Raw genomic sequence first — 17353 nt, forward strand, 5'->3', positions numbered from 1 at the left:
TTTTCTAATGCAACTACTTTTCAATTCAAAAAGATACACATCCAGTTCATTTTTCTGGCAGTCTTTGTTTTCATTAAGCACTAGCAAGGAAATTTCTGATGACCATCATGAACATCAGCATCTCTGACAATTCCTAACAGCAGCTGTTGCAGCACAAGGCTGCTCTGCTGGGCAAGATCCTACATCTCATGCAGGCATCCTTTTCCCCAGCATTACCTATTCCAGGGCAATATTTAGCCAGCACAATTAATGTCCTCATGTATCTTCTGCACTTCAGCCAAGAGCAAGACCATCAGCTTGGTTTAAAGCTGCAGACTAATTTGAAACAAACTCTTTTACCCAGGAAAGAATGACTAATTTATTTGTTTTGTTTTTGTTTTTTTTTTTAACTCAAATTACCGATTTTGCTTCCAAAATTTAGGGTTTTTTTAATTAAATAATAAACTCTTCACATAGGGCCAAAACAGATAATCTGAGGAGAATGCTTGTTCCGGGCAGCCAACCAAAATGGTATAATTATAGTCTGAGGATGGAATAATTGAAATAATCCTTAATCATTCCTTTATGAATTGAAGTGGATAATCTAATCTTGTACTGAAACACAAATGGTAAATTATCTCTCCTATTATTTGGCTTTTTGTTGCTACAACAAACAACGTCCCTCTATCCTGACTTGGTTTATTTTACTCCAAGGTGCTGCACATAAATCTCTATTTCAGTAATTCACACTCCATAGTACTTTAGATGCAGGTAATAAAGAGCAAAAGCTTGCCTTCATGGAATTGAGGAGCTCCACAGAAGTCTAAAACACATTTATTTGAGCAATAGCTACCCTTTACTGAGCTGGATAAAACTCCCTGCCCTGGGTGTGCTGTGGCACTGGGCTTTGCAAACACAAACAATGGCACTTAAAAAAAAAAAAGAAAAAAGAAACTAAAGTGCAGATATTAATTAAGACTTCTTAGCATGGCACTATTTATCAGGATGGTACTTCAATATACAAGATTAGCTCCACTGAACAGTGACTGGCCCAGGACAAAGGGGATGCAGACAGGTACAGTTCAGCATTTCTGGATTCTGGAAAAAATCCTGGGGATAATCCAATTAATGAAATGAGGATATATAAGAGTTGGTTCAGTGCTTTTGAATGACAAGTTGTCCCCCATTCCTGCAATCCACATCTCCATACTAGTGGAGTCACAGTGGAGCTGGAGGTGGCAGAGTTGCACCACCAGGAAAATTCAAGTGCTGAAGGACAGTTTTCCACTAAAAAAGTCCCTCAGCAGCAAGGAAACAATAACAGATTTTGCATCAATACACTAGAAAATAATGAGTAAAACTCGACAAACAGAGGTATAGAATACCCTCCCTAAAAGCCTTTATTACTGGATTGTTTTCATTGAAGATGTCAGTGGAGTTGTTCTGATTTCAGAAATAGAAGGACTAAATCACCATATGTAGGTCAGCTTTTATGATCAATCATCTGAGGACTGTACCTGACTCCAACATAATTGGATTGTAACTTTAAAAACATCTCAGAAAATTCAGGAGGTGTACTGCAATGGCAGCATGATCTACACAGGAAGGGAAAAGGATGAAGACCAACCTGCCATCTAATTTACTCAAGTGTAAAGTACTCAAGAAGATTATTCACATGCATTTAATCCAACAGATATCTGAAAATCTGGAAACGTTTTAGTCATTTGATTAATGGCTTTCCTTACCATTTGCTGATGTGGATGTTGCTAAAAAGTAATTATTAGCACTTTACATGAATTAGTTTCCATGCACTAGCATGACATTTTCATGTGCTTACTTTTTCCTCTCCCACACTCCCCAGAGAAATTAGGGACGATAAGGAACCTGACTCATTTCATAAGATATACTCACTTGCAGTATTACTTGTCCTGTGCACACTCACAACTGGAACACCTGGTCCTGTTTTGAGGAAAGAAGAACAGAGGAAGGGTGAGGTAGTTTGTACTCTGTAGTTCAGTGACAAAGAATGGGAGCACCAGTTGCCACACAAGACAGGATCCTGCAAGCTCCATACACACAATTCCCTTCAAACACAGCAGGAACTCCACTGGTACCTCTTGGAAATGACACAGGCTGGGCTACAGGACCAACCAGGTGTGGAACAGACACTGCCTTCTGCCTGTTCAGCAGCCCAGACCCTGCACCCAGAAGGAGAATTCTTTTTTTTTTTTTTATTAATCTCCATGTTTTAGTTTTAAGTGAAGAATAAAAAATTATGGATGCACTTAACAGTACTGTTTAAAATATAGCAGTCTGACATCCTGAAACTTCAGGCTTCCCTTGACTGGGAAATTAATTAATGATAACATCCCCTTATTTTCTCTGTGGAAAAGCTATAGAGGTGTAGAAAAAATATATTTCACATAATTATCTGTTTAAGAAACTCCCTTGATATGTCAACTCCGCAAAACCAACAACATCACAGCTAAATCTAGGTGTGATGTAGTCTAATCCTATTCCACATTATTTTCATTGTACCACTAAGAAATTGAAAATCAGGAATAATTCAACAGCTACAATGCAAATGCACAAGGTGGCATGTGAAACTGGCATGACCAAGCATTCAGCACACCCAGAAGTGGCTGAGTCTCCTGTCCCTGCTCTGAAGGTCCCCACCAGCCTAAACCTGCAGAAGCAAATCTTGTGTCCCCACCCCCAACATGGAACTGACACATGAGAAGCTCTTTTTTACCTCAGTGTTTAAGTTACAAGCATTCAGTCACCACTGGGCAAGGAAGAACAATGCAGAAAAGCTGAAGTCCCTGAGGACCCCATGGCAGATGAAGGCATGGACCCTTTGAAATTAGGAGCTACAACTCTCTTTTTGAGAAAAAGACAATTCCCCTTGAGAGTTCAGAGACAGAGCTTAATTTATGTGTTTTGAGAGGTTGTCGCTCTCAATTAATTGTGGCATGAGCCTAGGGAAATGTAAATACCTGAAATAAATAGCTTGATGACATTCACAGCCTTCACTGAAGATTTTTATCAGTTTCACTCTCTCCCTCAAGGGGGACGATTGACAAAAAAACTTACAGGTAGATTGTTGACAAATCACAGCCTTCTGCCTTAGCTCTCTAAGAAGATAATTTCTTCAGATGTCTCTTTTGTTTTGGTTTGGTTTTATTTCCAGCTCTTTTGATGTCTTCTGAATTTGTCATTTTGCTTTCAATTCCTATTTAAGAAAGACTGTTTCTTTCTTAACAAAGAAGGGGAAAGCACCAGCATTTTCCAGCCTATCTCTATTTGTCATACTAAAAGATGGAAGGACGATGACATTTTGAAAAAAAAGGAGATTGCAGTAGATTAAAATGCTGATCAGAGGAGAAAAAAGGGCAAATTTGTATCACAAGTATTGTGTTACAGTGCATCAGAACAAAGCACAGCACTTGGATTTCCCATTGACCTCTTATCACTAACCCCCAAATCCACAGCTTATTTCCTGCTGTATAAAAGGAGAGAAACAATTACTCTCTCTCTAAACTATCTTTTTGGAGTGGGGAGAAAAATATCTTGCCAGTGTTTGTGAAGTGCTAAAGGAAAAAAAATCCACAAGCAGTGTGGGAAATGAGTGCAAAGATATGCTTGCCAAAACTGAGGTGCTGAGGAGCCAGTCCTCCATCTACCAGGCAAGAAATAACTCCTCACTCAGGAGAGCCTCTGGAGACGGATACAGCTGGTAAAATGAGACAGATCTCCTGGCTGAGGGAAACTAAGAAGGAAGAACTATCCTAATAAAGGTGCTTGTGGGTAAACAGGAGGTTGAAGGATTGAAACTTATACCGACCCAACCAGTTCAGAGTCCCCCAAGTGTTTTCCTGAGCAAATTGCTTTTGTAACAATGTGGTGAAGGCTTTTTGCTGTGGAAAAACAAGTGTGTATCCACACAGTAGATGTGTCATTTGTCTCCTCGAGGCAGTTTGCCTCATCCTTTCAAAGCAGAAGAGTTTTGATACCAGTTCTAAGGTGACCTTGCCATCAACTTTGACACTGCCAAAAGCCCAGCCCTGGCACTGGCACTACACGGGAGCCACGCTGCTGCTGCACCTGCCAAGCTCTGAGGAAACACAGGAGAAGATCCTGAGTAACTCCCAGCCAGAACTAACTCTACATTAATGCTAGAGGCAGAAACAATTAATGACAGTGGTTTAGCATCCCAACATCTACAGCTCAGGGCAGGCCACTGCAACTCCGAGTGTAGGTTTAATCTGGGGAGGATGATCTGCAGCTTTTCCAGCTCCAACAGAGAACTGCCAAAGTCACTGAAAGTCGTGAGCCTGTGAGTAATCACATGCACAACCCCCTGCTGGCATCCACATTTTTATATCAAAGATGCACATTAAAAATTACAGGCTGAATATACTTTGCTAAAATAGCAACAAGATGCTTTTGGACCCTGGCACATTGCTGATTCAGGGCAAAAAACTCTTCCCAATTTATCAACCCTCTCTCCTGCAAGAATTACCCCATAGGGATTACGTCAAGCACAGGGGAAAACTCTGCCTAAAGCATGAGGAGCTCATTACTCAGAGAAGGACCTCAAGATTTGCTCCATGACTTCTGCTGCAGATTTAACCATGTATAAACCATACATGAACATTCTTCTTCTAATCAGCTGTGTACTGCAGGTGCATTTCCACAAAAAAAAAATAACCCAAAACAACAAAACCAAAGCCAAACCCCTTATTTTAGCCAATATCTACTCATAGTTTCTTTGTTTGGATACATTCAATGCTCAAGTCAGCAGGTATTTTATTTTTGTGTGGGCAAAAAAAAAAAAAAGTAGAGTTGTGAAAGAAACAGAGAAACAACATGAATATAAAATGAGCTATTCATATGTATTTCAGATGACTTGTCCTCTACTCTTTGCACTCTGGTCCTAGCTATGAAAACATACTGGGGGAATGGTGTCTGTAAAAGTTTGCAAGTTTCAAGGACAACAGGCACTTTATTATGTACAGCTATGTACTTTATTATGCATTGTCTCATGCTTTTCTGAACCCTGTTTTTATCACTTATATATCAGGGTTTATTTCCTGTGTGTAGGTTATAAATTTCTCTGTGCGAGATGGTTTTAATTTTTTGTTTATACAGAAATTCTGAAGCCAACTGGTGTCATTTAATGCTACTGGAATGCAGCTAACAGTAAAACACTGAGTTATTTATTACAATTGCACTGATACAGAGGATCTGTCTCTGGGGATTAAAACAGTTGTTTTTTGGTAGGTACACCCATACATATAATTATGGGGGTGTACAGACATTGCTAGAGAACACAGGCTCTCATTTTTTAACTAGGTATAGTCACACAAGATCAACCCCAATATATAAAATAATAAACTATTACAAACCACAGTACCATCACCAAAATTATGAATTTTTTGGTGAAGGATTTCTATTTAGAGTGGATGGAAGTTGATGCCCTTTACTGGACATAGGGGTCAGGATTGGAGCAGCTTTCTGACATCACTCATAATTTATCTATTTCACAGAACACCTTTACTCACAGTCTTAGAACAGGCTCTGTACAGAACTTTGAGTAATCCACTGCTGAGGTAAATGTTAGACTCCAGCCTAACACCTTTCTCAAGGGAATGCATTAATTCAGAAGCAGACAGCATTGCAGCCTGTGCATTTGCCTTACCTTTACAGTGCAGGAGGAAATTCCTGTTCATGGGGCTGAACTTTGCACTGAAGTATGTGCACTGGTCCTTCAAGAAGTTACACGAGAGGCACTGACGATTCAATGACCCCACTGTTGATACACTGGGGGAAGAAAATGATCAGAATTTGACATTGGAATATTTATTGGAATAATATATTATTGGAATAAAATACAATAAAGTAAACTTGTCTATGTGGGCAGGATCCAAAAGCTGCCCAAAGCACTACTGGCACTGCAGTAACACTGCTGGAGCGTAACATCAGCATGAGTAGGAAACCATGAAAAATTCACTAACCTCAGATTTAAGTGCTGAAGATAGGGTGATTTGCCCCCACACTTTAAGTTTCATGATTAAACCCTCTAAATATTTTTATTTAGGAAACTTTGATTACTTTTAAAACACAGTCATGTTTAATGCTTGTATTTAGGTTTAACTCCTTAGATGCTTATAAGGACTAGTGAAGATATAAGTGGTAAAAACATTTTGTGTTAGAAACTTTTCTGTTTTTTAGAAATTGGCAGTTTTAATTTTGAGAAGCTGTGGTTCTTTCCTTGTTGCAGCTCGAGCATACAAATTATTACATGATGTAAATGATTACCCAAGCACCATATGGTTTGGGATGAAGAAGCTGATACTACAGCCCCATGCACCTCTTACCTGTGCAGCTGTCTTCCTCTTGGGGACTCTTCAGTGCTTAAGAAATAACTACATCCAAAAGAAGAAAAAAGTTAAACTCAGTTTGGTAAACTGTCTGATTTGGGTAGAGTTTAGAGGAGAGAGACACCATAAGTAACATTTTTAAAAATTAAACATTCACAAATATCCATGAAGATCAAATACTTATATATGAACCCAAGTTCCAAGATTAAATTTAGATCCAATAAACAGATTAGTTATTTCAGAAGCTATACAATTTCCTGTTAAAACAGTGATGAAAACAGGATTTCATGGCTCTAATTCCTGTCATGCCCAGGAGCTCCAATAGCAACCAGGACACTTCTGCATATTAAAAATACTGAAGAGAAAGTTTCTGCTTCTCTCCAAGAGTTTGCAAGATAAATCCAAGTAGTAGTCAGAGGTCACAATGAAATTATTTCATATATTACAATAAGTCTTATGAGATCTGAGAGTCTTTTTGAGCTGCAAACCAACTTTTTTTTCTATCTACTTTGCATAGGTGGAAAGAGACATTGCAAAAACACCGAGACAAGGCCTTGGTGTTTCCCTGATGAGATCCCCACAAAGTTTCTGCTTGACAGGCAGAAGGAGAGCAAGGCAATCCCCTCAAGTGGCTGAGACAGCCCATGTGACATCTGTCACCTCCCTGCAGCCTGAGCGCATCCAGACCTCATTTTTACCCCTGGGCCTTGCAGAAGTACCAGAAAATTCTCTATCGATATATTTTCAAAACCCATAGAAAGACTTGTCAAAAAAGGGTTTTCTCTGGTACAAGTGGAAAAGATGGGACCTACAGAGCCCCAAAAATGTTCTTGTTGAAATATCATTTATTTTAAAGCAAATGAGAATTAGCTATGCTTATGCATATTTTGTTGTGGACAGATAGAAGTGAAAATTAATCAAGATCCTCTGAAGTCAGGTGAAGCCTTCAGACATTTTGTGTTCTAAACTCCCCAAAACCACCAAATATGCATTGCATTTCCTTCCACTCTAACACTAAGATGGGCTGTGGAAAGATTTCTCTGTGGGTGAGAATCAGGAGCCCTGATAATCTATCACTAATCTGAATTTATGAAGTTGGATCAGAACCAACTCTGAGACCTCATGTAGTAAAGGTGTGATGTTTTATCAAGCACCAAAAATTTACTACGACTTCTCATCTGGATTCCAGGAAAGAAATTACCAAAATGTTATTACTGCTGCACTGTGTGTTGACTCCTTTTATTCAAAATAATAATGTCAAGTGATATCACGGTGTGGTTCTTTCCCTCTGCATAAAGAAGCATTTAGGAAAAGAACAGCAGATGAATTGTCTTGCAGCTGTACCTTACGTGCTCAGGTGTGTCAAAGTTACAGTAATGCTCCAAACTGAAACTCTTGATGCATAATTTTGAGTTAAATGGATTCAACTTTAATAACTTGAATATTTTTACCAAAAAAGAAGAGAATAGTGCTTACATCTTTTGAGTATTTTCATCATATGCCAGGATTTTGATAACTTCCCAGTTCCCTGATGTCAGGTGTCTCACACTGATTTGTTCACTTTTAGCCTGTTGAGAGATAGAAAACATTAACTTTCACTTTGGTACATTCTTCTTTGCTAGCAGGATTGCCTGCACATGTCATTACTGATTACAACTTTTTAAACTTTAATGCAATATAATTTTTTTTAATTACCTATTTTATATATAATTATTTTATTTATTTATATTGTATTATGCAACATAACATCTTTAAACCACAAACCTCACATTTGGACAGGCCTGATCTTCACTTATCCTTTCTCTCCCATCTATAAGCCTTTCAAAGTCATTAAAGTAATCTGTTTTCAGCACAATACTTCTTTCAGTTGCCCCCATGTCAACAAACAGTAGAAGTCAGGATGAAATGAAGGTAAAATCAATTCTTTGGCTGGAAGTTGCAGCAGACTCTTCATCAGACACAGGTTAAAAACAACAAAACCTAAGTGAGAAGCTCATCTGAGGGTGTTTCCCAGTGCAAAAGGTAAAATCGTGGCTCAGGCTACTGAAGGTTAAAACTTCAACTCTCACAGCTTGGATGTACTTTATGTGGATTTTTCTATACTAAGGTTTTTATGTTTGGCCTGGACACACATATTAGTTTTCAAATTCAAGACAAACTTTATAAAGAAAAAAGGCAACATTTCAGAGGTGATACTCAGTGGTTATAAGGCCTACAAAAAGTCATAAAGGCAAAAAGATTGGCCGTTTTTTTAAATCCATGTGTTTCTTAACTGTGCCCTGGCTCCACATCAACAGCAGCAATAACTAAAAAGAAGCAAATGCTCAAAGATAATCTATGAGACATGTTGGGATGACAAGGCAGAACCAAGTTCCTTGGAACTGATCTGTTTCCTAACAGATCCATGAGGCAAGAATGATGTAGCAATTCTGTGACAAGCCTTGCAAGTACCAAATGGCACCAGGATATTGTGCTAGGTGCTGTACATATGTTTATGCTGAGGGCTCCCTGTTCAGGAAGATTCTGATATTCAGTGCTGTCTCCAGCAATGATTAAAATACATATTAGTGATTTAGTGTAAGTGACTGTTTCTTCTCTAGAGAGAGAGAGAAGCTGCAGCTATTGAAACAGATATTTAAATATTAAGATCACAGAATCTAACAAGAAACAGCAATAAAAAGCGCAGCCAAGCGTTAATAAACATGGTTATTTTTCAAGGTTACAGCCGTAATACATAATTTATGAAGCTTGCAGGAAGTTATCGCCTTGATCCATTAAAGTTATTTTATAATTCTTATTTTGTGGTTGGAAAAAAAAGAGACTTTCTAGAGTTGCAAAACTCCATGAAAGAAATGTCTAGATACGTAAGACATGATTCAATCCCATTTTGAGATTAGTTTCCTTTAAATATTTCATAAGTTACTAAAAGCATTTGAAAACAATAACCCACACACCCAGCCCTCTACATTCAGACAGTAAATAATCTATGATAGACAGGGGCCTTTTAGACAGCAACTTCTCCCTGCATAAAGATTTAACTAGGTGCCTCTGCTAACGTGCTTTGTGTCATTGACATGTGCTTTTCTGAAGTGCAGGCAAAGAAATGCAGCCTGAGAAAGACCAGCATTTGTTGTGAGATTGAAAGAAATTAATTTAATTAAATTAAAGAGAGCCATTAAAATTTGCTTCTTTATCCCTGCAGGTCCACATTGGTTCTGTGTAACTTTCCTGCACACGAAAGCTGATTTCTGTCAATGGGCTGATGTCTCTACTGAGTGGCACCAGAGAAGGGATGAGAATCCCCGTGCCAGATTCCAGTTACCCTTTTCCATCATGGAAATGCTGTGACCAGCTGGGTACTGGGGATCTGCTGACTGCTTTAAATTCTGCAGGGCCCCTGCTGTGCTGCTGTGGCTCTCACAAGGTGTGACAAACATCTAATGTGACAAAGGGCTTTATGTGCAACGGCTAATATACTTTTTATGCCTCTGTGTTTGCTTTAGAAATAATGGACAATCAGATTAATGCAGTGTGTAAAACACATCATATAAACATATTTCCTGCCCTTTACTGCTCTGTATCAGCCCCATTACCACACAGAATGTTGCTTACTGATGAATAATGGCTGATACATGGGATATCACATTTCCTCTTTCTCAGGAGCAGCTACATGCTCAAAGCCAAATTTGTCATTGGTGATAACATTCAGATTTGTTTATTCATGCTGATGGCAGGCAAAACAGAAGTATTTTTTTAGTTTTGGAGCTGTGCAGTACCTAGGGCTCTAATTCTGCCTGAAAGGGACAGAATAGTAAATTCTGAAACATAAGCTTGACTTTAAACATCATTCTGCTGGAATTAAAAGATGTGCTTAAAAGTGGGCATGTATTTAATTACCTTATTGAATAGGAGTGGGCTTAATCTTTGCTCAAATATTTTCCTGAATTAGGATCAAGTTTCCTGGGCTTTTTAGTAGCAAGAAATGGCAGAGCCTACAAGGTTAAAGCACACTTGACTGCATTTGTAACATCCTTGGGCATGTTGCAAGTGACCTTTCAGATCCAGATCTGATTATTATTTCATGTATTTTAAAGGTACTTATTCACACTGTGAAAGATATCAAAATAAGACTTGATTGACTAAATGGTTTTGCTTAGGTGTGAATTTTTATGATTATATCAATACATCTTTGCCAGATTGTCATCTGCGTTACTGTTTTCTTTAGGAAATAGAATTTGACATGTCTGTGATCCCTTTTATCTTCACTGACTCTTTCCTGATGTTAATGATGATTTACTCTAGTGAAGGAGTATTTTTGTTCTTGTTTCTTCAGGTTAAACTGTCAGAATTCTTTTGTTGTTGTTCTGTCTGCAGTGCTCTGTGAACATATTTCAGACTTAATAATGTTCATACCAGAACACTGTAATAAAGGCAGGTAACAGAGCTGCCTGGCACAAATCTGCTATTTTGATGTTTTGGGTACCCTGGTAATCCCTCCTATGTCATATGGCCCTGCTAAAGCACCTGGATTAATGCTCTGATGATTTAAATAGATGCCTTGGAGTGTTCCGTTCCAGGGCATAATTTCCTTTATTAGTTCATCACAACTTCATACTGGTGACCTTCAAAGTCACACTGCAAATTTATCTTCTTTCAGATTCTTCTTTGGAAAAAGTAATGACCCTGGGAAATGGAAGCCATTGAAAAACTGTTGCAAAGGGTAATAAAAGTGTCCTAACTTTCACACAAATTTTAAGTTTGGGTATTGCCTCCCTTTCCTGTTCTGTATAAGAGCAGATTCTGAATAAACATTTAAAAATATTTATTACTTAAAAATAGGCATGTATATTGTACACAGAGAGGGCAGTATTAGTGTTTATTCTGGAAAAAATTATAAATACGTCCCACTTCACAGAGAGACAACCTGGGCAGGACAAACGACCATGACACAAGTGCTGTGATTAAACTGAAGTTCAGGCCTTTCCCTGGGCCACAGTAAAAGTCCCAGATAACCAGCAGGATATTAAAAGCAGCCTGAACAGAGCCTTACCTGCACAATGAACATGGCTATGTGGTGAAACTCGCCACGGCCGCCCTGCTTCACTGGCACAGTCATGAAGAACTTGCTGCCATCCTTGGAGAAAACGGGCTCTTCGTTCTGCAAATGTAACATCGTGGCAGTCTGGCACACTTTTCATTACACCTCTTAACAAAAGATCAGCCTAAAGCTTTTTGTCTCCTTGGTTTTGCTCAGAAGTCAGATGGAGAAACCATCCTTAGGTTTTAAGTATATTCTGCTAAGTTTAACGAAAATGTGGCGGTTAAAGCTGGGTGTAGTTCACGCCATGTGCAATCCTGGGCTAAGGCACGGCTTACAGCCCTTGCAGAACTCTCCCTCACCAGGAAAGCTCTGGCAATCTCATTCCCAATGCAGGGGGACAGTTTCCTTTACAGACATACAAATAATGACAGAGATAACTCCTACTGCTGAGGAGGAGAACAAAAGTTTCAATGGTTTGGACTCACTGAGCACATGTTTAACGCCCACTGATTTTGATAGACTTGTATGGAAAAAATAAGCACATTGAAGTCATATTCTGAATCAGGGTTTTACCACAAATTGTAGCCTGATGTGATACCATCTCTCCATGTCTGGCTTTGCACAGAAATATTAAAGGAAAATGGTTGGCTATAAAAGCATTTCTTTTTTTTTTCCTGTTAAAATGATTTCTCATTTGCACATTGCAAAATGAAGCCTGAAATGTAGTTTAAATAGAATGTGTTTCATCCAGTTATTGGACAGTTCTTCTGAAGCTATGAAAGTGGAATAATTGGCTGACATATTAGTTAAACATATTGTTCTGGGTATGAATTTAGAAATATTTTACTTTCTCATTCCAATTATAGCCCATATGACCTCTAATCTTTGAACTCCTTCTGCTTTAATTTGGTGTGATCATTTTTAAATCAGAAACAAATCACAGTAAGTAGGACATGCCTGGAATGGGATTCATCTGGTCTGTCTTCCACTATCCCAGATTTAGGTAGTTAATCAGCTGTTCATCTAAATGCTTACTGAACTGAATCCAGACAGACCAGAAACTGAAGGGAATATTGCCTCCAAAACCCTCACAGGTGTCTCAGGATTTTATTAGCTTATAAAATAACACACAGTTAAATAAAAATGGCAATGAAGCAATTACACATTATGCACCCAGAAATAGCATTTATACTGTACCTGTTTAGGAAGCCACAAGTCTGACTGCATTTCATATTTCTAAAAGAAAAAAAGGAAAAAAATTGCCTTTATGGAATAGCTATAGATAAAAATATTTCCCACATTCAGCAAAAGGTCTCTAGCTATTTCATGGAGGTTTTTTCTACTGTGTTACAATCTCATCTCTTTGCTGGCACTTGAAACAAATGATAATTTAATTACAAAGTCAGCTGTTTTATTCAGAGTTTTTGGTAGAATACCACAGGGGAACTAAGAATGCCATTTCAGTCCTTTCTGATTAGCTATCAAAAAGCTTTACACAGGCAGTTCTATTTGTTTTTTACCTCTAGGCATCATCTGACAACTGGATATTTTAGGTCCTTCATCAACACTGGGCAAACAGCCAGCATCAAGCTCAAATTGTGAGACCTTTTCAAATCACAATCCCGTGCTTTAATGGGTTGTAGTGTGGCATTAGTGATGAGAAAAAAAATAAAAACAAATTATTGAGTTTTATTGTTCATACTCATATTTCTCATCATGCCATCTGAAAAAAAACCACCCCTACCAAACAACTAAATATCATGCACACATTGTTGGAAAAAATATATAATATACATCAACAGCTGCAAATTGTCATAGTCACAGTGAAGTAATGAAAATTTATTAGCTATAGAAGAATCTGTATGTATATGGGCTGAAAAATGAAAATCTCTAGCTATTGCAGCAGTTGGTTCTGTACATTCCTTTTTGAAACTGATGTGTGCAACATCCTAGGGAGAAGAAACAGGGTTTACAGATGAAATCAAATGGTGTGATAAAATGCTAAATTCTCACAATATTTAGCCTTTCCTCATGCATTAATGATTTCAAGAGCATCACCTTATCCAGAGGGTGCAGTGTAGGAACCCTGCAGGATGAGCAGGCCCTGGGCTGTGCTCACAACAGTGAGAGTACATTACTGTCATTCCTCACCCCCTAAAAATGTCCTCTGCTGCACTGTAAGTATTCTGGAGTGGGACTTCTCAGTCCTTCTCTCTTACATTATGTCCTGGATTACAACTCCCTGGATACCTACTTCCAACAAGTCCAATTGACCCTGGAGAACATAAAGTTTTCCCTCTCAGAAGCAGCTGCAGTGGTTCAGGACCAACTTTCTTAATAAAAAGACAAAATGCTCACAGGAACCAGGTGGAAAGCAACCAAATCTCCATGGTCACAATCTTAATCCATATGCTGGGGATTCATTCATAGTTTCTGAGTGAGGAAAAGCACCCTGTGGCGTGCAGCAAAATAAGGAGACAAGCATGGAAATAATCTCTAACACTTCAATATGACTGACTTCAGTAGCAGACACTGATGGGAGCCTTTTGACTCAGAGGCCAATATTAATCACTCGTAACCATTTACGGTGCCAAATTATACCCTCTGCTTTGGAGCATCTGTTGGTACTGATATCAGCATGTATAGAAAATATTTATACTTTTAGCTGGTTCTGGGAAGAGACTGTGACTCAGAATGGGAAAGCAGCCAAATGCATTCAAGATGCAAGATTGACTGCGAAAATGGGGAGATGTAATGCAGGAACGTCAGAAGTCAAAGTCTGGGTCCAGGGGTGGAATGTGTCTGCATTCAAAGAGAAAAATGTATTTCAGTTTGGCTCACATTCAAAAATGAAATATCCCTGTTGCCTTTCAATTTTTATTTTTTTTCCCCTAAAGTTACTTAATTCTGTGATCAAATCTGAAGGAGTTATAAGAATGTTACACCTTTTCCTTATGTGTATGTAAGCTGTGAGAAGCAGAAAGGTCTGAAACAAAACTCTGCAGGGGGAGAGAGGAGAAAGCAGTCAGCTGAAAATATCTGTCAGAGGACAAGCTTGTCACTGCTCTAGCTATATCCCAAGTACATGATGTTCAGCAACTGCAGCTTCCAATGAAGCTAATGTATGAACAAAGCTTAGTAATTCTGAAAATGTCACTCAAAGTTGCTAATTGCATGAACTCATTTCACCACATTCGGAATTTTCTCACATCCATTTCCTCCCTGTTGACTAATTATATTCAGCTTGCAAGTACTGCATCTGCAAACTGATTTCCAAATATCTTTTCCTGAATATGAAAACAAAATGTAGAAGAAACCTTGAAAAGAGACCTTGGGAAAAAAAAAGAAAACACAAACAACTTACCCTGGTGCAAGCTCCAGTCGTGGTTTCACAAACTGTAAGGATGGAGATATTCTGAGCTCTGTTTAACCATCTCACCACAGCCTTGGTGTTGCTTATCCATTTGACCATGGTGATATAATATTCCCTAAGCAAAACATTTGAAAACACAATGTTCAGATCATGGATATTTCAGATTAGACATTAGAAAAAATCTAATATATGCAGTTCATTCAAATGCTGAATTTGTACTGCATGACAGTGCCAATACTAAAGGATGGAGAAACTGACCCCAAATGTTCAGCATTTGTGTTCCTGCAATTGGGAAGCCTCAGTCCTTCAGTGTGATCCTCCTCTGGGAAATTTTTGTATATATATACAAACTTTACCAACTGTGTAACATATACTTGCAAATACACATGAACTGTGTACTTTCCAGCCAGCTTAGAAGCAAGCACTGAATTCCAACAGAAGGCAGCCTACAACAAATAACTTCAGATGACACCCATTTTTTCAAAATAATCCAATCCTACTGCCAAAGGAAAAAAAAAGAAAAAAAGTTCTGTAATATTAGAGTGCAGCTAGAGCCCACTTCAAAATGATAAAATAACAAGTATTGTATAAAAGGACTTCTGGATAAAAGGGAGGTGCCTCTCCCTATCAATGTGTTCATGTTTCTGTTTTTACAAACAGCTCATAATATTGGCCAAACTGTCTGTCCCTCAGCAACCCTGGCTGAGCACATGAGGCTTCCTGGGCTCGTGCTGTGCAGGATTTCCTGCCTCCCCCCAGGATCCTGCTGGGCTGGCAGGCTGGGGATGTTAAGACCTGTTGCAGGCTGGCATCCCAGCCCAGCTATTTCCTTCCCTTCTCCCCTGCTGGCAGCTGGCAGCTCTCACAGTCCAGCTGAGGTGTGTGCAGCAGTGGAGTGAGCTTGTCTAGAAAAAACTCAGACCCCCTTTAAAACAAGGGGCTTAGCTTGGATATAATTAGGCTTTTAATCTATTACTGATAAAGATCTCATTACTCTTTGACAACAGGCTTTTAATTATACATTCAAAAGCCTCCTTACTAGATGAAAGATGCTGAGCAGCAGCAGCAGCTGCAAGGCTGCACACAGGAGAGGCAGGAGTTCACTGCAGCTTCACCCAGCCTGGTGCAGTTTGCAGAACATACCTGAACAGCCCAGCATGCACAGATTCCTTTGGCTTTCACATGTGACTTCTGGTAAAACAGATATCTGCACATCTGGATACCAGAATGATGAAAAGAAATGGGGACTTCAAGTGTGTTCTGAGTCTAATATTTACTTTTTTTTTTTTTTTTTTCTGTAACAAGTGTTTAATCTTACTGAGGGGCAAAAATGTATGCACAAGTAAAACAAGATCTACCATGACACCAGGTGACACAAGCAGGAGAGCAATCAGTTTGTGTTCCCAAGCTTCATATTAAATGATGTTTGTCACTGAAGAAAACATAACTGTACACGTGAAATGGAAGCACCAAGGGGGAAACAGTGATTTCATGAAATACAATCAGGTATCTGAAGGAAGACTGTCAGTCTCTTTGTGGCATTAACAGTGCACAGGAGGTGGTAAATTTTTCTACAGAATGAAACTTTCAGGAGCAAAATTTGCAAGTGTTATCCCTATCTTTGTATCAGAGTAGCCTGAACAGGACTTGGGAAATATTACCAAGCACCTTTACAGGATCCCTAAAAGAAGAAAATTAATTTTTCATTGAATTTATTCATTGAATTTTTCATTTAATCGATTCAATCTTACATCAAGTTCCCAAATGTCCTAAAAATCAGGGAAACAGTTTAATATCTTCAAAGGTCCTACACCAGACACAATTTGGGACAGGCTGAGAATCAGAATGTTATTTTCTGAGGTTAACTAACAGAACCTCTTTCCCCTTCCCTTCCCATTTCTGTGGTTTCTCTGTGTAGGAGTGAATTTCTCCATAACAGCAGATGGTTATGACCTGTACATTACCTATTTCTAAAATGATTCTGCCCTGAAAGATCCTTATAACTACATGTGATAATGAACCACTCATTTTAATTCTGAAAACACCCATGACCTATTTACTAATAACTCCATAATGAAAGGCTGAGAAATGAAGTGAAATAAATTGACTGCTAAAGGTAGCTACTATTTTTACTAAAAAAACTAATACTTTAGGAAAAACACAACTCCCAATCATTACAAACTTCAAAGATTTTCACTCTAGAAAAGCCTGCTTAAAGCAGATTTCTCATACCTCTCTCTATATATTGATATATAGACACATATGGGTTGATGACCAGTGTGAAGGCTGTTACTGAAATCCAGAGTCAAATTCACAATTTAGAGTAAAACCGTCTCACAATTACACAATCTTTCTAAGCATGGAATTTCTAAGCATGGATTTTTCCATCAGCATGGAAATTATATGTTAGTAGTTCAAATCTAGAAGAAACTAACTTTTTTTCCCACAGGTTTAAATAGATTTACTCAGTCTTCTCATGCACTAGCAAGCCAGAATTTTTATCAATTGAACAACAACAATATCTTTATCAAGAACTGGCAAAGATGCTCCAGAGATTTGGCATCAGCTTCAAGAAAA

General features: G+C 38.5%; 1 protein-coding gene across 3 annotated transcripts in view; it reads right to left on the minus strand.

Moving 5' to 3' along the window:
• Positions 1 to 17353, minus strand: part of DPP10 (dipeptidyl peptidase like 10) — a 431847-nt gene that overhangs the window by 18041 nt on the left and 396453 nt on the right. For all 3 annotated transcript variants that reach the window (XM_086898812.1, XM_086898811.1, XM_023931361.2), the window contains 7 exons: positions 14768 to 14891; positions 12601 to 12639; positions 11413 to 11520; positions 7839 to 7930; positions 6360 to 6407; positions 5681 to 5802; positions 1891 to 1938 (listed from right to left, as the gene is read on the minus strand). In XM_086898812.1, the coding sequence (XP_086754938.1) occupies positions 1891 to 1938; positions 5681 to 5802; positions 6360 to 6407; positions 7839 to 7930; positions 11413 to 11520; positions 12601 to 12639; positions 14768 to 14891 (581 nt within the window). The remainder of the gene's footprint in view (positions 1 to 1890; positions 1939 to 5680; positions 5803 to 6359; positions 6408 to 7838; positions 7931 to 11412; positions 11521 to 12600; positions 12640 to 14767; positions 14892 to 17353) is intronic.

This window comes from Cyanistes caeruleus, chromosome 7 (genome assembly GCF_971803275.1).
Source record: "Cyanistes caeruleus chromosome 7, bCyaCae1.hap1.1, whole genome shotgun sequence".
Classification (NCBI taxonomy): Eukaryota; Metazoa; Chordata; class Aves; order Passeriformes; family Paridae; genus Cyanistes; species Cyanistes caeruleus.